Here is a 19,826-nt window from a genome sequence, read left to right as displayed (position 1 = left end):
ATGCAATCTGTAAAACTCCTTGCACACCAATAATCCTTAGGTTTATACTCATATTTTTAGTACTAGAATATCCAATGATAAAATAACATCATTACAAGTCTCGTATTCTCATTTTCACATTATACATCTTTTATAGGCACATATGTATATATACAGTGGCTATTTGCATAACCAGTTCTATATTCCAAAACAGCCCTTCTGAATTAAGAGAGATTCGGGAAAGATCTGTTTCTTTCTGAATTTGACTTAATATTTATTTCTTCAGTGCTGCTGCAGATGTTCTCTGCAGTGCAAAGTCCATTAATTCTCCACGGCTCTTGGAAAAAGTCAAGATGATGGCAATATGAATGCAGCTTTGCTGACGTACTTCAAAAAATACAATAGCAATCCATGTCCATAAGGTCAATCCAAGGTCATTTTGGAAAGAAGTGCAAGATGGGACTACAGCAGCAGCTTTACTGTCTTTTAAGGACAGATTGGAGAAAACATACACAAGTTGTTCATAACAAGTAAGGATTTTCCAGTTCAAAAAATGAATTTTACTACATGAGAAACAAAGGGGTGAAAACACAAAGTAATTAACCACAAGGTACTACTTAAAACAAATTTTTCAATATACAGAGTACTTATTCCATTAACATTTTGTTTAGAGGAAAAACTAAATTACAATCTACCAATAACGATGCGGAAAAAAATAGCTTTTCTGGTACCCCTCAAACAAATTAGTTTTTGGGGTTTTTTTACATATTAAAGTAATTCAACAGAATTTTTTAACTGCTGCCAATAGTGAGCTGAAGTCCACTGAGACACCAACACATTCCAGATCATCCTGTGAAACTAAGTATAAAATATTATTTCTGGTATCTGTCCATCTTCTATTGATGTACCATTGTTGTTACCTGGTGAACTATAAAAGACAAAGCATGTTTTGCTAGCAGTAGGAGATTCGTGGATCACTTTCTTCAAACCTTTTGTTCCATAGTGGGAATCAGGACCCTGAAAAACATCACAAGAGATTAGCAACAGAATGGAAGTGGGCAAGACCCAAAAATTGCTGATGGTCAAACACAACTGACTTGGGCTATTTTAGTAGTATAAAATTTCTGTACCCACATCATATAAATTATATACAAAATCACAGGCAACAGAAGCAAGGACCTATGTCTAAATAACAAAAATATATTTTTCTGACAGCAGACTTAAACCAGTTGATTTTATCCAACTAGTAATGAATGCTTTCAAGTATTTCTCCTTATCACACAGGTTGTCTGTATTCTTACTTAGTTCCCTGACTCAGCTGCTTTTTATGTGCAGCATTTTTTCCAGCCCACCGAACTCTGATTTCTGCATAGGGAATTATATGTAGAAGAACATTAAAATATTTTTGAGAAATAAATTTTTCCACAACACTAAGAGAAGACTTTCCGAGAACAAGTAATTCTTGTCTATTATTTCAGCTCCAGTATATAAAAAGAAATAAAAAAGCTGTTTTCTTGAATTTAGTTAGTGGTTAGAATATCCTTGATAAAAGAAATCAAACTTAAATTTTGATAGAGAGCTGCCAGATCACATCTTCTAGATAGTGCTTTTTTCCCACACAGAACCAGTGACCTCCATTAGAACTATTCTAACTCCCACATCAAGCAAAAAAGTGGGAAGGCACAAAGGATCCAGTGAATGATGATTCCATGCTGTGGCCCACAAGAGATGTAACAGTCTTACAAATTACAGCAGAGCTCTAACTGCGTCCTTCTTTAGCCCTAACGTTAAAATCAATTCAAGATTTAGAAGATGCTTTCCCATCAGAAGACTGTTAAAAGAATAACTCTTGCATCAAAGTAACACTTTCTTCTGTCCTGTTAGACATTCTTACTTTCAAGGTTGCACAAGCTGTGTAGCAAACCGTGGGCAGGATCTCTATGGGCTCCTTGAACATAACTCTGAAGGTGCTGGCCGTCCCATCACAGCTAAACCCAGTGTCGTTCTGTCCCAGCGTCTGGTTCTTCTCATAGTCAATGATCTGGACCAAAGCAGGAACATTGTAGCTTTATGGCATGAGAAAGGTTCTGATTGCATGCACGTGAGAAGGTTACAAGCAAACACTTGCCTACCCCACCCAGCCCAATACAAGGACAGTGCAGTCTCAGCTGGAAGGGAGCTGAGATTTCCTGACAGCCCTGGAGCTGACACAGCAGCTGGGAGCGGTGGCTCTGGGCACTGCTCCAGCCAGGTGAAAGTCTGTGCTGGGGAGATGGAGAACAGCTCTCACACCTTCAGCTCCTGACCTGCATATACAACATCTAATCCTGTGCTTAGGTTTGCTGATCTCTGTACACCTTCACAGCCCACATGAGGGAATCTCATTTGCTGCCTGTGGCTAGTTTATAAAACAAGTTTTTACAGATAATGTCGGCAGTCAATGACACCTTCATAAAAGAAAACAAAAACTTGTGCTGTTATGTTTTATACAATTTATTTCTAATCTTGATTCAGTATAAAAATTCTACTCAGATCACACAATGTTTACTTTGCCTTCAATTTCAGTGGCGAGTAAGAATCACTAGTTCCAGTGTAGTAATAGCACAGGGTAAAACTGTGCTGGTCATGTAACCCTAAGATCTTGTTAAAAAGCTTAGAATATAAACAAAACTAATCTCTACAAGAAAAATAATTCAAATAGACTGAAATTCCACACTCAAAATGGAAAAAAAATATAGTGCTGGATCAATACTCCTAGAAGACAATCCTGACCACAACATGCTAGGGGATCTAACAGGCTACAAGAGCAGGAAATATGATTTTAGTGGTGTCTTCAATTGCCTGCTGGGACCAGGCAAGGGTCACATCAGGACATGAAGCAGGGGGACATTTTTAGATGCTATCACTGGCCACTTCATGAGCCTGCTAACCAATTGCTCAGCAGGAAGAAACGCAACCCTTGATTTGGTACTGAGTGATGAGCAGGATCAGATTCAAAATTTCATAATGGAAACACTATGTAACAGTGTCCATAATATACTGAGAGTCAACACTCCCACATGAACAACAAAAGCAAATCCCCCACAGCTGTGCTAAACTTCAAAAAGAGAAAAATGAGGAGGCTTGTTCAAAAGAAACTAAAAGGAAAAATTACGAAAATCAAATCTTTCTAAGAAGCACACAGGCTACTGAAGAACATAACATACCCAAGTACAATATCAGTACATATTTCCTATTAGGAAAGGCTTGAGAAAAGAGGGAAAAAGCTGGATGTTGGGAAACACCTACGCTGAAAATGATTGAAGGACAGGAGAATACAGGAGAAAGGGAGCAGTGTTCCATTGTGTTCTTTTGCCTAATCACCCACTTATGCTCACTTGTGACAAAACACAGCTTAGACTCCTGGCCAATCAATTGCTCCCTCCCAAATATAGACCAAAGTGCTAGTGCTTCTGCAAGTGCTACAAGTGTAGCTTCCTTCTGTAAGTTCCTACAAGTGTACAAGCCTATTTAAACATAATATACTGTACCTGTATATTAACTTGATAGTCTGTGGGTCCATGAATAGATCCATATAATCCAAATCCCACTATGGAAATTCTTCTGTTAACTGTGAACCTGATAAGACACAAGAAAGGAATTCAAATAACTCTGGTGAGTGTGTTACCTTACTTCAAGTAGGAAAAAGACTCCCACTGAAGAGTAGGGAAGTAAACTGAGAATGGCATTGCATTGTTTTTAAATAGCATTTTTTGTTTAGATTTCAATACTAAGAAAAATGCTTTGCCAGCTTCATAGGTTAAAGCTTTGCTAATTCCTCAAGATATTCAGTATTAATAAACAAAACATAACCAGATTCTTTTCAGTATCTCCAAAATGAAAACAGATCAAGACTTGGTATTTCAAAAAGAAATATCCAGACAACACTCAATCATTCTAGAATGCACCCAATCCTCCCGAACCTCATTCTTGTTTTTATCTCATGTCTGTAATAGCTAAAAAAATGGAAAAGATAAAATGTGTGCAACAGAGCCAGCATGTTTGCTACTGTATCTTATACCAAAAAGTCAAAGTTGAATGATTTGTTCCCTTTCTCCCCACCCATTTCTGCCTCTCCTTCACAGAGTTTCTGAAGCCCCACCTGATCCGGTCACTGGTTCCGCTGTAGCCCCAGCGACTCTCCACCTGCTGGAACCTGTTAATGCTGCATTCTTTTCCTCTAAGGCAACACCTCGGTCGGTCAATATAATCTACTTTAGGTTTGGGATTGACAGTAAAGTGCAGAAAGAGATTTACTACTTCTCGATCCGACAAGATTCCAGACTGAGCAGGGCCTGTGGAAACATAAAACTTATAAGATGGTTTGAAGGATTACTCCAGCTCTTGTATTTAAACCACACATATCACAAACTGAAGACAACAATAATATTTTCCAAAGGCCAGAGCATAATCTGCAGAAGGTTTTGCTTTTGTTTGTGCATCACAACTGCTATTAGTACAATATTAATAACAGAACTGAGTGTTAAGCATCTAAACACAGTTAAACATCACTGAGAGATGGTCTAACAGTAAGACAAAGAACTCCAAAACTCACCTGCTGCAAACTCTTCAATAGTCATTAATGGAAAACGGATTAAGGAAAGAGCTCTTCCAAGGACTTTCTGTTTGTTCCCGAATGTCACAGGCAGTTGTTGTCTTTGACATTCTGCTTCTGCCCAGCGAACAACAGCTCCAAAGAGCCTACTTTCTCGAATACTGAGAGTGTCCCTTTCTAGAACTGCACATAATGTGTCTAAAGAAAAAAAATATTAGCAGCTTTACATCAGTTTTCATCCAAGCCAGTAACAGTGCTACACTATGTAAGCTTAAAATACTAATTACACACTAAGAACATTCATAACACGACTATTAGCTTTGTCTTATTATTATGTGTGTATATATATTACACATAATTTATCTTACATAAAAAATAATCTCTCAACGACATATAGATGCCAAACTAAAAGTCAATTTTCCTGCTATGAAGACAGGATATGAGCTTTCTTCTTGATTACTAAGGGTGTAACTAATCTCTATAGTGATAACAACTATCCTGAAGGATTTCCATTGCTAGGGCAAGATCAAAACTGAAAGTGACCAAACACTGAATGCACACTACTGAAAAACCAGGTTACTCATGATGACACTGAAAAACCAAGTTACTCACAATGACAGTGTCATAATCTCATCTGGGCAGCCACCTGCCCATCTGGATCAACTATAGACACAAGCAGCAGTGGTTCACAAAAACCAGTTTAAAGATACAAGTAAGTCATCCTAAGCACTGACATATTTGCTATTCACAAAGCTTGAAGGTGAAACACAAGATCTGAGGCAAGGTACATGTTTAAAAAGCAACTTATTACTTCTTATTACTTATTACTTCTTCTGGCCTTCTTTGAATAATAGGTATGCACAAATTATCATCGAATACAAGCCAAAAAATAAATGGCTTCCTATATTCTGAATCTTCTGTCTTTGGGAATTTTTATCTGCCTTGAATTTAAGTAAGGCATGTTTGCAGTTACAGAAAATAGCATATTGGAAAGTCAAAACAGATTGAGACTTACCAAGACTAAAGATTGCTCAGTCTGAGTACAAATCCTACTGAACATGAGTTAACAATGGTTTTAAAATTTCTTTATGCAGTGAAACACCTTTCTTCAGTCTGAATTTTTCCCACAATCTAGCTGAATTGGAGTAAAACCTTAGATACATATAGTAGCAATGAAATTGAGTAAGTAAATTTACAACTGCTAGCTTTTGATAGAAGATTAAACAGAGAAACTAGCAGTTCATGTATTCATTTTTTAAAGCAATTTTCATTAATTGTACCTGATCTGTGCAACTGAATAGATAAATACCATGTGGCAACAGAACAGTATGATTCCTGTTGCACATGAAAAGCGGATATGGATGCCTCAGGCATGAAGCACAACCCTCGGCAAGTGAAAGCTTTGGCTTCAATGAAGTGTGGTGTCACCACAGTGGGAGCCCTGGGACACCACCACTACTGAAATGGGGACACTGTGCAGTGGAGCCCAGCTCAGGAGTGAAGCTCAAAAAGGGAAGAAGTGCCTGGGACTCTGCACACTCAGATGGGGGAAGGAACTGTCCTGGGGCACTGTCATTTCATGGACACACAAGTGACTTACCTATGTCGATATCTGTAAAGCCTTCTGCACTTATGGCATCCATGGTGCTCTTGTCTATTGTGTCGAGACAAAGACTAGCAAGCTGAGGTTCATCAAACAAACGAGCCTGGAAAGATAAAGAAATACATCTTAAGCATAAAGCTGACAAACTGCTAATCTTAAAAAGCAAGCATTTTACCTCTAGTATAGACATAATTGAGATAAGTTGTCTAAGTACTCTTTGTGTTTATACCTTAAAGAGCACTTAAAATCTCAAAGGAGTACATAGTTAAGGAGAATTAGTAATTTTCCTCCAGTTGGGAATTTATTCTTCTAGTAAATCAAAACTAAGCTTAAATTTACCTACTTGAGTAAGCAGCATAAAGGCATTATCTGCTCGGAGATGCTTTGTTAGGAAATCCACACAATGTGCTTCCAGGGCAGGGACTGCATACTTCTTAGCAGTGTATAAAGTAGTCATGACTGTTTCTGGACCAATTTGAACTTCATCTGAATAAAGAAACCTAGAAATCAATACACAAATACAGATCATAAAAACATATCTTTAGAGGGGCAGCCAAGCGTAACAGTCTCATTGCATTCAGAAAACAGCCCAAAGATTTGCACTGAGAACAGTGCAACAGCTGACCTCATAGCATCTTTATAAATAAAGAAGTTAAAAGGTTCAAGAAAGACTATTATGTTAACCTAATGGCATACATTTGTTTTAAATATGTATTACTCCCTAGGACTGATCTGGTTGTACTAGTTATACATAGCTCCCCAACTGTAAACAACAGCTGAGCTGCAGAATTACTTAACCTACGAATGCACGCTCTCAGTTCATCAGGAAAATATCAATGCACACTCCTCTGTGGCTGTACTCCTGAAATGCATTTACTGACAGTGCACACTGGCTTCCCCTCCATGAGGGAATAGTGTCAAGGACTTAGATTGTGACAACATCTTATGTCAAAGTTACCCCTCTGTAGTATTCAGAGAGGAAAGGGAGTACATTCTAGCACATGACCTTGACTCTTCTACTCCTGCCACGCTCTGGCTTGTCTTCAGTGCCTGAGGCAAGAGGATTGGTTGAGATTTTAGCATAAGCTGTGAACCAGAATATAGGAACCTCCACCAATACCAGGGAAAAAACCTGTTTCCTGAGCAGTTGTTGTCTTTTTAAAAATAACTTTTCTTTGAGGTGACATTTAAGGTAATTTTAGCGAAATTTCGTCAGCCTTTCAGATAACAGTCAAGAATAGCCTGTGATTTACAAAAATACATTTGTCCCCAACACACATAGGTAATTAAATATAATAAACCAGGGCATACATACAAATGCAAGAATTCCACAATGAAAACTGTTGGGGTTTTTTTTAAGTAGAAGTTTCATGCTGAAGTTTCATCAGTTCAATTAGAACTGATTTATGAAAGCTATGAACTATTATCACCTGTTGATGAAAATGATGGGCTGACTTGTTCCTCACAACTGCTGACAAATTTACTTTTAAGAAACAAATATTTCACAGGTACACTTTTACATACTAAATTGACAAGCTCTTCATTAAAGCACTAGAACAGTACATTTCCATTTTGGTTCTAAGATTTAAAATAATCAGTTTAAAATACCATAACTTTTGTTGCATGACTTTATAGGAGCTCAGAGTCCAAACCATGTAAAAGTTGATTAACAGGCTGTAAAAAAAGCAATACTGCCATGCAAACTACAGTATGCATTTTACCTAACAAAAAAAAAAAAAAAAACAACAAATCCCAAATTGGTTTTGGAACATGATTTTGGTTTTATTCCTTATGAAGCCAATGAAGTGACACACCAGAGGGGCTCATCTGGCTTGTGTTTCGCTTTCTGCTGTACCTTCCAAAGAAACAGGGTGCAGTCCTAGGTGTGTCTTCCCTGCACAAATCCCCTGCTCCTGTGTGCCAAGAGCTGTGTCTGTGCTACCTCTCCCCTCTGTGGCACGCCTGAACTAGCACAGCTTTCTGTTTACACCTCTGCTCCTCCTCCACTTAACTCAGTGGGACTGACAACCACTTCTCCTTCCCCCTCCCTTTCCCTTTGAGACAGAAACAACCTAATTTTATTGGCATCCAGGATGAGGGAATGGGAAGCTGGGGGTGTGTGTGCATAGTGGAAGAACATTTTAGTGACCAGAACAAACAATTTTTCCAAGTGACCAGTCAATCACTCACTCTGTATAAGCCTCTTATACATTTTATGCTATTTTTCTTTACTCTCAGGTTAGCACTTCCTTCTCCCCTTGTGTGAGCATCCTCTCAGTAGCTGAAATGTTTTCACCATTATAAGAGCATACAGGAATCTTTTTTTCAAGTTAGTCTTGGTCACCCCTTTATTTACTGCTTGCCAAAATTCTCTGAAAAGATTTTTGGAAGACAGACTGCTAACTTGTGCCATATCATCACTTTCCTTTATTCTGTGATCAAAGGACAAGTTAGCTTATTGCAAAATATGAATGAAAATTTTAAAAAATATCTTAGTAAAACCAGCAAAAAGAAACCATAAAGCAGAAACCTACTGAGACAACTTGAATTTTCTTGATCATTGCTACTCATTTGATAGTGAGAAACACACACAACAGTTATTTCATTGGGAAATAGATTCAAACTTTGTGACTTTGATATTATTTCAGCTCTTAAGGAATTATCTGTCAAATTACTTTTTTTTTTCAGTAAAAAATCTTTTCCTTTAATTTACAAGTAGCATTTGCCAGTAGATCCTTATGAAACACATAAACTACAGACATGACTTAACAAACCACGAGTAAATAAAGTAGAAATGAGCTGAGGAACATTAAATAATTAGTAAATTATGCCTAGAAAGTTTTGCATTATTTAAACATTTCCTTTACTTGATGTTTATTTGCTACGTGTATTCAAAGATCCTGACTTAATTTCTAGCCAATATACCTCAAACTGGTATTTTCAAATATTAAAGAAATGTCCTGTGAAATGTAATTATCATTATCTGAGAGATTTACTAATGATAGATAAAAGAGATCAACAGTGCAAGGTATCATTCCTACCTCTTTCAGTCAAGGAAAAGACCCCATGTTGTTTCCATCATGGAAAAAGTCCATTACTGGCAGGTATTACAGAAGTTTTCCCTAGATATGTTTCTAACTGCAATGTACATTTATTTCAATATAAGCTCAAAGAAATATACATAGCATGGAAGAGGGTCCTGAAGAGCTGGCACAGATGCAAGCTGAGCTGTTTCAGCAGGCCACCAGAGTGGTGATTTTCAGAGAAGGCACAGTGAGCTCACTGACGCAGCTCCCCCGGCCATCACGCACTGGCAGCCCTACCAACACAAGTGCTTTTGTCTGCTCCTAACAACATCTCTTCATTCACTCCTCAGTGCTCAAATAGCATCCTTCTTATCTTAGGAATCTCTTAGAAATCTCTGCTTCTGTGTTTCTATTTTCATTTTTATAACCACTTTTCACTGTCCAGCGTTTTTCCCACATATATAGACACGAACGTACACATGTGCACTGTCATTTACTTTTAACTTTCAGAACCAATTTGTTTGAAAGACACTTCCCACTACCTCTTGCTCCTCTGCACAAAAAATCCACAAAGAACACTTCATTTGCTAACAGCAACAGAAAGACAATGCTGCTCATGGGGTTTTTGTGCACGTCACTTGCTTTATCTCCTGTGCCCGTGATTACCTAAGGACCAGGTGACGCTTCTAATTGTTTCTGTCTCTTAGGCCTCAGCAAAAGAAGAAAGTCTTGCCAAGAGTTTGGAGTTTTTCCTATTACACAAAACTTTGAGACACTACATATTTATTTCCAGGAAATAGTATTACTTGTTTCCCAAATGTTCATTACAGAGAACTGTTTTATATATTTTATGGTTTATATTTTTTGCCTAGAAAAGTGGTTTCTCCGATAAGAACCTTAAGGTTATACAGTTTAGTCATATTACCACACCACAGCCCAAGGCACATATAAACTATTAGCAATTGTTTCTATGAACACCATCAATTTTATTTGCCACTACGCTGAGTAAAGAGAAATGGTAGATGAACTCCTCAGTTTGTGAACACGGGAACTAGCAGATCCTACTCTGTCCAGATTAGAAATCACTAACACACTTTATATCTTTTCTGCTATCACTGCGCTCCCAGTGTCACACTCAGATGGCCTGGGAGTGAAAATCAGCTGGTTATTGCCTTCTGCTGCACGTTCCCTCTCTGCCCAAGTATGACTACAATGGGTGTTATTATGGCAAAAAGATGTAACAACTTATTATCATTGCTGACAAAGAAAAGCGAACAGGAAGATGACTAAGACTTCCAAGTAAGTATCAAATTTCAAGGTAAGTGTCAAATGAAACGAAAAGCTTGGTACAACAGCCTCTGTCCCTTCTTAGTCACTATTAGAAGATGGCTGGATAGTTGCAACACCAAGGGGACGCACTAATTCCCATCACTTAAATACTTTAACAAACCAAAACACTGAATGGAAGAGCCGAACCAGACACCCACCGAGTGCTTCCCTAAACGTACAGTCAGCTGCCATGGAATTAGGGCACTTCTCTCGAGAAAACAGTGCAGGGTAAAGAGCAAGAGGGGACCAAAACACGGTGGAGGGGCGGTGTGACCTTGCGTGGAGCCCACAAGGTATTTCCGCGCCTTCCCTGCATCTCCCTATAGGGACGGGCAGTAGGGACAGGCCGGGCTCTGAGGGGACAGGAGCCGGGAGGGGCCGCGGAGCGAGGAGAAGGCAGCGGCGGCCAAGCGGGGCCGCGGAGCCCCGTCCGTGCGCGGCCGCCCCCGCCCCGCGCTGACCTGAGGAGCGCCAGGAAGGCGGCGGGCTCCACGTCGGGCAGCTCGATCTCGGCCGAGGTGGTGGCCATGCCACCGTTGAACATCGCGTCGAACACGGCGCTGCCGGCCGCCAGCACGAACCGGTGGGCGGGGATGCGCTGCTGCCCGGGCCCGGGGGGCGCCGCCCCGCCGCCGCCGCGGGCGCTGCCCTTGCCCACCACGAAGTGCACGTCGCTGAGGAGCTCGTTGGAGAAGAGGAAGGCGAAGCGCTCCCGCAGCGAGCCCTTGGTGGCCTGCCAGTTGTACAGCGGCTCCCGCTGCAACACCGCGCCGGCCTCGGCGGCGGCGACACCCGCGGCGGTGGCGGGCGGCGTCTCCGCGGGCGCCCCCGGGCCGCCCCCCGCGGCCGCCATCGCCCTCGGGGCCGCGCCGGGCCGGGCCGCGCCGGGCGCTCCGTCAGCACCGCCCGGCGTCAGCGCCGCCCCGCCCCGCGCCGCGCACGCGCCGCTGCCCGCGCAGGCCCGGCCGGAGCCGCCGCCCGGCCCGACCCGGGATGTGCCCGGGATGTGCCCCGGGATGTGCCCGGGATGTGCCCCGGGATGTGCCCGGGATGTGCCCCGGGATGTGCCCGGGATGTGCCCTGGGTAATGCCCGGCGTGTGCCCCGGGACTGCGCCGCTCGCCAGGCCCGTCAAGGCGCCCGGGGGCGGCCGTGCCCAGGAAATGCCCTTCCTGAGGCGCGGAGAGGGAGCGAGCGGACGGGCAGGGCCGGAGCGCCGCGGCAGGCACGGAGCTGATAACGCTATAGCCGTGGGAGAGAATAAACGGCAGCGATTGTGCTCGGGCACGTGAAATGCAAATTCATTTCCATAACGCCCGCTCCGCTGTGGTAAAAGGCAGAACAAGGGCGCTTGACCTATTTTAAATATTTCTGAGGTGAAGAGGAAACATCGGCGGGTTTTAAGGCACACACACCTACAGTCCTTCTGCAGCGTGTGTCTCGACATTTGGTGTTTTAGCTTCCGAGGAGTCAAAGCAGCGCTGGCACAACTCAGCGTGCAGGCAGGGGATTAACCCGAGCACTGTCCTGCTCAGATTTTCGGAAAGAGAGGGGAAAGGAACACGAGGTGTTTGCGTTTTCCCAGCCCTGTCAAACCGCTGCAGAAGGGAGGCGATTCCCTTTGCCATCTGCTGGGGTTGTGCTGTAAGCACAGCGGCGAGTTCCGCGGTGCTGTTTGTCACCGCTCCCGGCTTGTCAGCATTTATGGAAGCGTGTGGCTAAAAGAGGAATAGAACATGTCACCGCTCTGCATTCAGGTTTATAATTAGGACAAAACTGAGACCAAGCAAATGTGGTCCGTTTCGCAGAGCAGTTTTTGAGAGCCTTTAGCGAGATGGAAGCAATTTCAGCAGGGTAAACTATAGTGCGAAAGGGCACCGGAAGATATAGTGTACCGACCAGAAAGCAGCAGCTAGCTCTGCACAGAGGCTATATTTAAAAATAAAATCATGCTGCTGACCTAGAAGAATGAAGGTATCATCTCTGCACTTTTTTTCTCCCAAGGTGGACAAAGAAGGGAAGGAGGAGAGCCCCACATTCCCTTGATAGCTTAGGGACAGAGATGTGGAACACTGACACCGTGGGCACAAATGGATAATTTTCATTTAAATGGGATTTTTTTTTTTCAGTGATGGGATGGCCTGAGTATTAATGAGCATTTCTGTCGTTGCTGTCTTTTTGCTTTTATCCTTCTGTGCTCACTCACAGGTTAATCTGTCAGCTGAGAGCCAACAGCCATGACTGCTCTGCTTAGAGAGAACCTTGTTTGCAAAAAAAGTGTCAGGAACACTCTAGAGGAAGTTAACAGGGATGGAAGAGGGCTGAGGAAAAAGGAAAAGGTACACCAGAGAAGTAAAAGGAGGTCAGCTGGGGCAGACAAAGTGTGTAAGACAGCTTCAGGGATGAGAAATCAGTCATAAGGCAAAGCTATGCAACATAGGAAAAGAATGGAAAGACCTATGTGATGATCTGAGAAAGAAAATGGAGACAGAAGATGAGGGGAAAGAAACAGAAATAAAATAAAATAAAACAAAAATCTGAAAAAAAAAAAAAAAAAAACCAAGAAAGGAGACAAAGGCAAGGGACAAAGAAAAGAAGAAATGTGACCAGGATGTCCATCTGATCTGTTCAGCTAAATACTAAATGCACTAATTGAAACAGTTTTGAAAGTGAGAAATAAGAAAATATTAAGTAACATATAACATCCTTTTGACACTGGGCTTTTCTTCATGTAGACAATGCGCCTCAGACATTTGTTTCACCTTGTAATCTTTGTGCTAGCTTCCTTGAAAAAAAAAATCAGCCAGCTTTTCGTTGGCATTCTCAGTGGGTGGATCACAGCCATTTTTAAATGTGATGTCATGGGATTGTATTTGCCAGTCCAGATCAGAAATAATACACAATGCTTTTCCCAAAAGGGCTACACATGAATGTCACTAAAATCCAATCCCATTATTTGCTTTCTGAGTGTGTTCAGGTTTTGTCTAGGAAATACAGCAGAAATTAGTATGGGATAAAAGAATATTTATATAAGCAGTTCAAGAAGACATTGCTTTGTTTGATCTCACATATCAAAATGGTTACAAATCAAGGGCTGCAAACAAAAGTTCAACAGTATTATATTGTGTAGCTGTGAAGGTTGTCCTGATCTCTAGCCAGGAAAACAGAATGTCAGGGAGTGTCTGCACTTTTGAGCAGCTAATTTTCAAGATCTCCATAACAGCCTGAGCAAGCCCATGCTGACCTGGTGCCTTTTTTCTGCAGAAATTCATGAAGGAAGTGCTCTCCAAGGCTTGAGGTTCCCTCACCTGTCAGCAGGAAGCCAGAGGACCCAGTGTGTTTACATGGACTGAGGAAGAAGCAGAGAATGCTGTGATCAAACTGCAGGGATTTCTGAGATAGCTGTGATGCCAGGGGTGTCCAGAGGCACAGGAATGCCTGCCCAGCGGCCCTGGCCTCCCTGCCCCTGAAACGGGGCCAGTTCTCTGAGAGCCATCAGAAAGGTTTAGGTTACTCAGAGTATTGTTTTCAACCATTTGTTCCTGAAATGATTTAAATTCTCCTCCCTTTCCTTCTTTTCCCCACATGAACTCAGCTTTGTGTGTGCTCCAAGGAGCTGTTTGTTGTTATGATCAGAGTTCTTGAGCTGGCTCATATTTTCACAGTGATTAGCAATTGTTCTCATAAGCAGTGAGCATCCTTTCTCTGCTTCAGGAGGGAAGGGAATAATTCAGAGTAAATCACAGATTTGTTTCTGATTAAGCTTCCTGGCTGGAGCCATTTGATGACATATTTTCCTTTCCATGCTCAATTAAACTCTAAAAATCCCCTACCTCTGATCCATGCCACTGCTGTGAATGACGGACATGCATATTACTGTTCCCATCACTTGAATTATCAGCAGCATTTCAGTTGCTCAAATGTGTATTTTTTTGTAACTACACTTAAAAACAACCACAAAAACAATGTTGTATCTTTGGGCTTTTTCTTGTGGTTATCTTGTCTCTGGCTTGCATCCCTGTACTGTTGGGATGTGGGCTCTGCAGATAACAGATCCAGTTTTTGGAGCACAGGATCCACTCAGGCACAGAAAACTCAGTCTTAGATCTGAGTAATGCTAAGGACAGGAATTAAGTTTTATTCTTATGTCTTGTAAAGTGTCTATTTAATGTTGATTTTAAAAAGCTGTAATAAGAGAAACTGGTATTTTTTCTCTGTATAAATTCACCTGTATCCAAAAACTGACCATAAGAATGCAACATTCTCAGAATTTTTAAAATTCATAATAATTCTTTCACTATCATTTCTAAAAGTAATTCTTGTATCTGAGGATTTTATTTCACATTTTCACCTCTGCTGGCTGTCCTGGAGTATTAAGTTAATTAGTTATCTTGTAGCCTCTATTATAATGATGCTTTTCTCATTTTTAGTGACAGTACTAATGATTTGTACTTTAATTTCTATTACTGTGTAGTAATTATTACTTACAATACACTGTTACCATAAACGTTCCTGCTAATTAAAGCATTTCTGTGAATTTTTTCAGAATTGTGGCTTAGAGATGTGTACATCTGATACCAATGTGTCATGGAAGTTTTTGAGGACTCCAGTTGTGGAAGTTGCTCTTTCATTTCTCAGTCAGCACATTTATGCATTTTAAAAACATACAGCAAGAGGCAACAGCAACATTCATCACATCTTTTCTCTGAAAGTAATTACAAAACAAAACAAATTATTTAAGCTATAGAAGATTCTACTCACCACATACCTATATTACATATAATTTCAAATACTGACATGGCTGGTTCTGTAAAAAATGCTATACTTTGACATATATTTGAAAGAATTAAAAACATTCTGCTGCTGCATAGCTGAAGAAGCAAAGGAGAGGAAATTATTTTATTTGTTTTGACCATCATGTCTTCATGACTGATCAGTGGCTATTTTGTGAAGCTATTTACCTTTCAATCCCTGCTAAATGCAGGGCATGGCAGTGTTCAAGACAGAATCCTTATTTCCTACACTTCTACCAGGGTATTTAGCTAGCAGCTTAATTTCCACATAATTAACGAGATTCTTACTGCGAAATCACACTTGCCATTTCCAGTTTAAGACAAACAATACAATTGATATGCTTCCTTTTGATATAATGCCTATTAATTTTACTCTGGTATGTCTTTTTTTTTTTCCTCTTGTTTGGTGAACAGAGTGGTTGTAGTACAAAAATCAGCTCTGCTTTTGAGATACTGATACTCAAATTTGTAAGTGGAATGGTCATGGATCACTAATTCCTCCTTGGATTCATCTTTGATGCTGGGATTGCTGTTCCCAACAAATCCTCAGCAGATCACCAGCACATGGCCTCCTGACCCCCATGTGAGCTGCAATATGTGGCCTCTGATGCACCATGCAGTCTGAGCTTCACAATACAGCATGGCTTATTGCCTCTTGCACCCTCAGATCACAAGAAATTCATAAACACAAGGGGTTGGGCTTCAAAGTTAGAGGATGGCAGTTATGTGTGGTCCAAGAGGCTCTCTCAGGAAATTAACACATTAAGAAAAGACCCAAACACAAAGCTTTTAATTCATCTCTTAATTCACCTTTTAATCCACTGTCTTATCTGGACTGTTGGTTACTGACTCCTCTTGCCTGAAAAACTCACTTGCATATACAGGAAAGTAGAGCCTCCAAAATGTATCAGCTCAGTTCCATAAAAATTGAATGACACAAGTTGTTTTGTAGCAGGATGGCATTTTGTAGCTGGCATCATAATGCAAGGAAGGCTTGCTGCTTGGCAGAGCCCTGTGTGAAGACGAGCAGTGCTTCCAAGTGATATAAATAGTGTCTCTTAATCCTTGCATTGATCTTCATGAGCTTGCTTAAGGTTCAGCTACCTATGTTTGTTTAGATTACTGTGGATTTAAAATTAAGACAACTATGTTTTAATATAATGTTAAATCTGAAAAGTAGTCATGATTTCATGGGCAGTTATTAAAGGTAAGAGCTGCTTCTCAGGCTGAAAGTTGACACAAAGACCTAATGGCCAGGTAATCTCCTACTTTGTAGCTGACCATTAATAAATTACCTATTTTTATATTCTCCACAGTATTTTTTTGCTGGCACACTTACAAATGCCTTCTCAGTCCTGACATCAGAACTGGTCTGCCACCATTAGTACAGAGTCTGGAGAGGAACAACTTTTATATGATAAGAAGTGAATTATGTTCTAATCAAGAAGCCAAGCATATTCATTGCTCGTGTGTTGAGCTTTGCCAGCTGAGGAGCCCCTCAAGTGGAATTGGCTTCTTGCTGTGGCCAGGATTCCCAGTGAGGAATCTGACATAAGGCTGATACTTGTGATTTGACACAGAGTTGGGTTGCCTATTTTAAAATGACTATTTAGACAGCAATTACACAACTTCTGACACAAGAGTGCTGCAGTGTGGTCAAGGATCACCAGTTTTGGCACTGTGCTGCTGAAGGGACTATCTTTCCCATGAAACATAAGTTCAGAGCTCCAGGAGTCTCTTGTTGTCAATAAATATGATCCTCTGACAATTTCTGCATGGAGTCTCCATGTCCATGTTTTCATTGCTCTATTTTGCTTTCCTAAGCTTCACTGCAGTTTGTGTATGTAATTGTATTTTTCAATCTTATTCTGACATCTAATCTTGCTAAATGGTTAAATAGTTGTTTGATTCTCTACAAGTTAGGGCATTCACATGTCTCATGATGATGTTACCATTTATAAAATCTGAGAAAAAAAAAGATTTTGCAATATCAAGAAATGAATATAATTGAGTATGTGACAGGGAGCTGGGAGGTTACATTTATTCTGGTGACAGCAGCTTATCAACACTGCTTTCATATAACACTTTGATTAGTAATTGTGTTGTTAAAGACACCCTATTCCTACCTTCATTTTTATATCACTGTTCTGGTACATGTGAATAGAGGGTGGTGTTACAAGCAGTTGAAGTTGAAGTTCTTCTTTCCCCTTCCTCCCCCACAAGAACACTTAGAGTTGTCAAAAATGCATGTGTTAGTTTTTGAGAACTCCTGGTTTTCAAGTGAGGGTGTTGTTTGATCAGTGAGATTGTTTGCTCTTTGACTTAAGCTCTAATTTAAGCTGAATTTTGAACTATTTGCCGTTGGGGAAGTTGGTTAGTGGTTTTGGACGGTCCCAACCAAGCAAGTTTTCCTTTTTCTGTAGAATTGGTTTAATCTGTAAAAATAAAGTCAACAAGAATGCTAGTGGTTTTATTTTCTTCCTAAAGCCTGAAATAGAAGCCAGGATATTTTGGCACAGAGCAGGAAGGCCAGAGTTAGAAGGAACTGTACCGGGAAAAAAAAGATTTCTGATATGGAAAATGTGGCACACCACAATCCACATGTTCAGCTCTATCATGGGTGGGCTTGGGGGCCTCCTCTGTCAGGACATGGAAAGGAATAATGGAGCTGGAAGGTCACTAATGTTTCTTTCATAGGGTGAAAGATGAAAATGAAAGGGGAAAACATGCCCTTTGGGTAAACATTTCAAACATCCCATTTCAGGGGTCTCTTCTGCTAATAGATGCTCATAATTATTTTTCTGTTCAAAAGTGGATAGATCTCAACACAAAAGACTCAAACAATGCATCTCTACTGTTGAGTTGCTATGTGATAAACCACAGGATGTGCCTTGACATTTTCTACTCATAAGTTTAAATAGGACTTGAGGAACAACCTGGATGCAAATCAGAGCTGGAATATGCTGGCAGGGTGGTGAGGAAGAAGTTTCCCATGTAGTGTTTGACTTCAGAGACGCAGGAACTAAGAAGCCAAGCTTGAGACATGAATCTTGAGACTGCACTGTAGCAGCTGCATACAAATAAGCAGCCTATACATTTGAAAGCTTGAGAAGTGAACGGCTGTGCATTGAAAGGTAGGCATTTGGAGGTGGTAAATTTAGCCCTGACTCATCCAATGGCAATTTTGACACTTGGGTGGACTAAATTACTTTTAGGAGTTGCATCATGTTTTTATCAGATAGTTTGATTGAGCATGGTTTAACCCATTTGTATGCCTATGGCCAGATTCTAGATCTTTCTCACTTGAAATAACTATGCCAGGATTTGTTTGTATAGAGTAGATAGGACATTGATACGTTCTGGGTCACCAAGTTCCTTTCTGTGAGAGGTATTATATCAATCTATTGCTTAAACTGACCAAATTTACTGTAAAAGACTTAGAATACCCTTTATTGCTCATAGCTGTTTCTGGAAACTAGTGACAGTTTCTTCACAGCTTCGTCCTTCAAATTAAAGAGCTCTTTCCTCTCGCTGGTGTTAACTCCTCTAGTATTTACAAGAGAGCACTCTAAGCCAAGCTCTTCGTGCTTTCCTCACAGACAGGTGCCCTGTTTGCTCAGCCACCTTAGCAGCCCTCCTTTGTATCATTTCAGCAGGAGGGAGTCTGAATCGTGCCCATTATTGCAAAAAATTGTGTTAATTCTTCCAGGAAGAGCTTGCCTGGCACGCTGGAAGTGCATTTGCTGTTTTCTTCAGGCAACACATTCTCACTTGCCCATGTCCTGGAATTAAATGCTCAGTAACTTCTAGGAACAGCGGTTTTCATTTCTGTTTGCCTTGCACACGAGGCTCGTTCCACCGCTGAAACTTCAGTGTTGATATTGAGGTATAGGCAAAGTTTGAAGCCAGGAAGAAAAGGCTGATAGAAAAGGTCAAACATATACCTCGGTTTTGCTCTTTTTTTTTTTTTTTTTTGGCACTTAAATGGAAAAGATGAACTCATTTTTTCCCCCAACATTTTTAAAACGCTAATGTCCTTGTTCAGAATTACCCAGCTAAATACTGACGCAAAAGGGATGCATAATTTTTTTAGGGGTTTCTCAGGGAGTTCCGCACTACCCGGACCAAGGGACCCTCTCCATCCACCACCTCCCATGGCACGGGATCGCTTCGTGCCCCGCGCCTCGGCTGCCGCCGCCCCGGTTCTCGCCGTGCCTTCAGCCCGCAGCTCACCCGCGCCGTTCAGCTCGGCTGTCACGGCAGCCCTTGGCACGCCGCCTCCGTCGGTCACCGGAGGAGCGTCCGTCCCCGCGGGGCTGGACCCGCACCCTGTCCCGAGAGGGCGGCATGGCCCGGCGGGCAGTCCCGAGCCGCGGGCAGGGGCGAGGGGGAGCGGGGCGAACCCGGGGCGGGCGGAGGCGCTCCCCGAGCCGCCGGGGGAGCGGCGGGCGGCTCCGGTTTCCGAGGCGGATTTAACCTTTGCGGCGCGGGCGGGGGGGCGCC

General features: G+C 41.5%; 1 protein-coding gene across 1 annotated transcript; it reads right to left on the bottom strand.

Annotated features, from left to right (window-relative positions):
• Positions 1 to 105: 105 nt before the first annotated feature.
• BTBD1 (BTB domain containing 1) lies at positions 106 to 11,438 on the bottom strand. Its single transcript, XM_054642117.2, has 8 exons — positions 10,993 to 11,438; positions 6,520 to 6,676; positions 6,174 to 6,279; positions 4,574 to 4,771; positions 4,121 to 4,313; positions 3,510 to 3,597; positions 1,874 to 2,020; positions 106 to 996 (listed from the first exon to the last, which is right to left on the bottom strand). Exons 1-8 carry the CDS (start codon positions 11,382 to 11,384, stop codon positions 838 to 840), a joined length of 1,440 nt encoding a protein of 479 aa, XP_054498092.2. The 5' UTR covers positions 11,385 to 11,438; the 3' UTR covers positions 106 to 837.
• Between the last annotated feature and the right edge of the window lie 8,388 nt (positions 11,439 to 19,826).

The sequence above is a fragment of the Agelaius phoeniceus genome, chromosome 13 (assembly GCF_051311805.1).
Source record: "Agelaius phoeniceus isolate bAgePho1 chromosome 13, bAgePho1.hap1, whole genome shotgun sequence".
Lineage (NCBI taxonomy): Eukaryota > Metazoa > Chordata > Aves > Passeriformes > Icteridae > Agelaius > Agelaius phoeniceus.
Note: the sequence above shows the minus strand (reverse complement) of the source record. Positions and strands in the feature narration are given on the sequence as shown.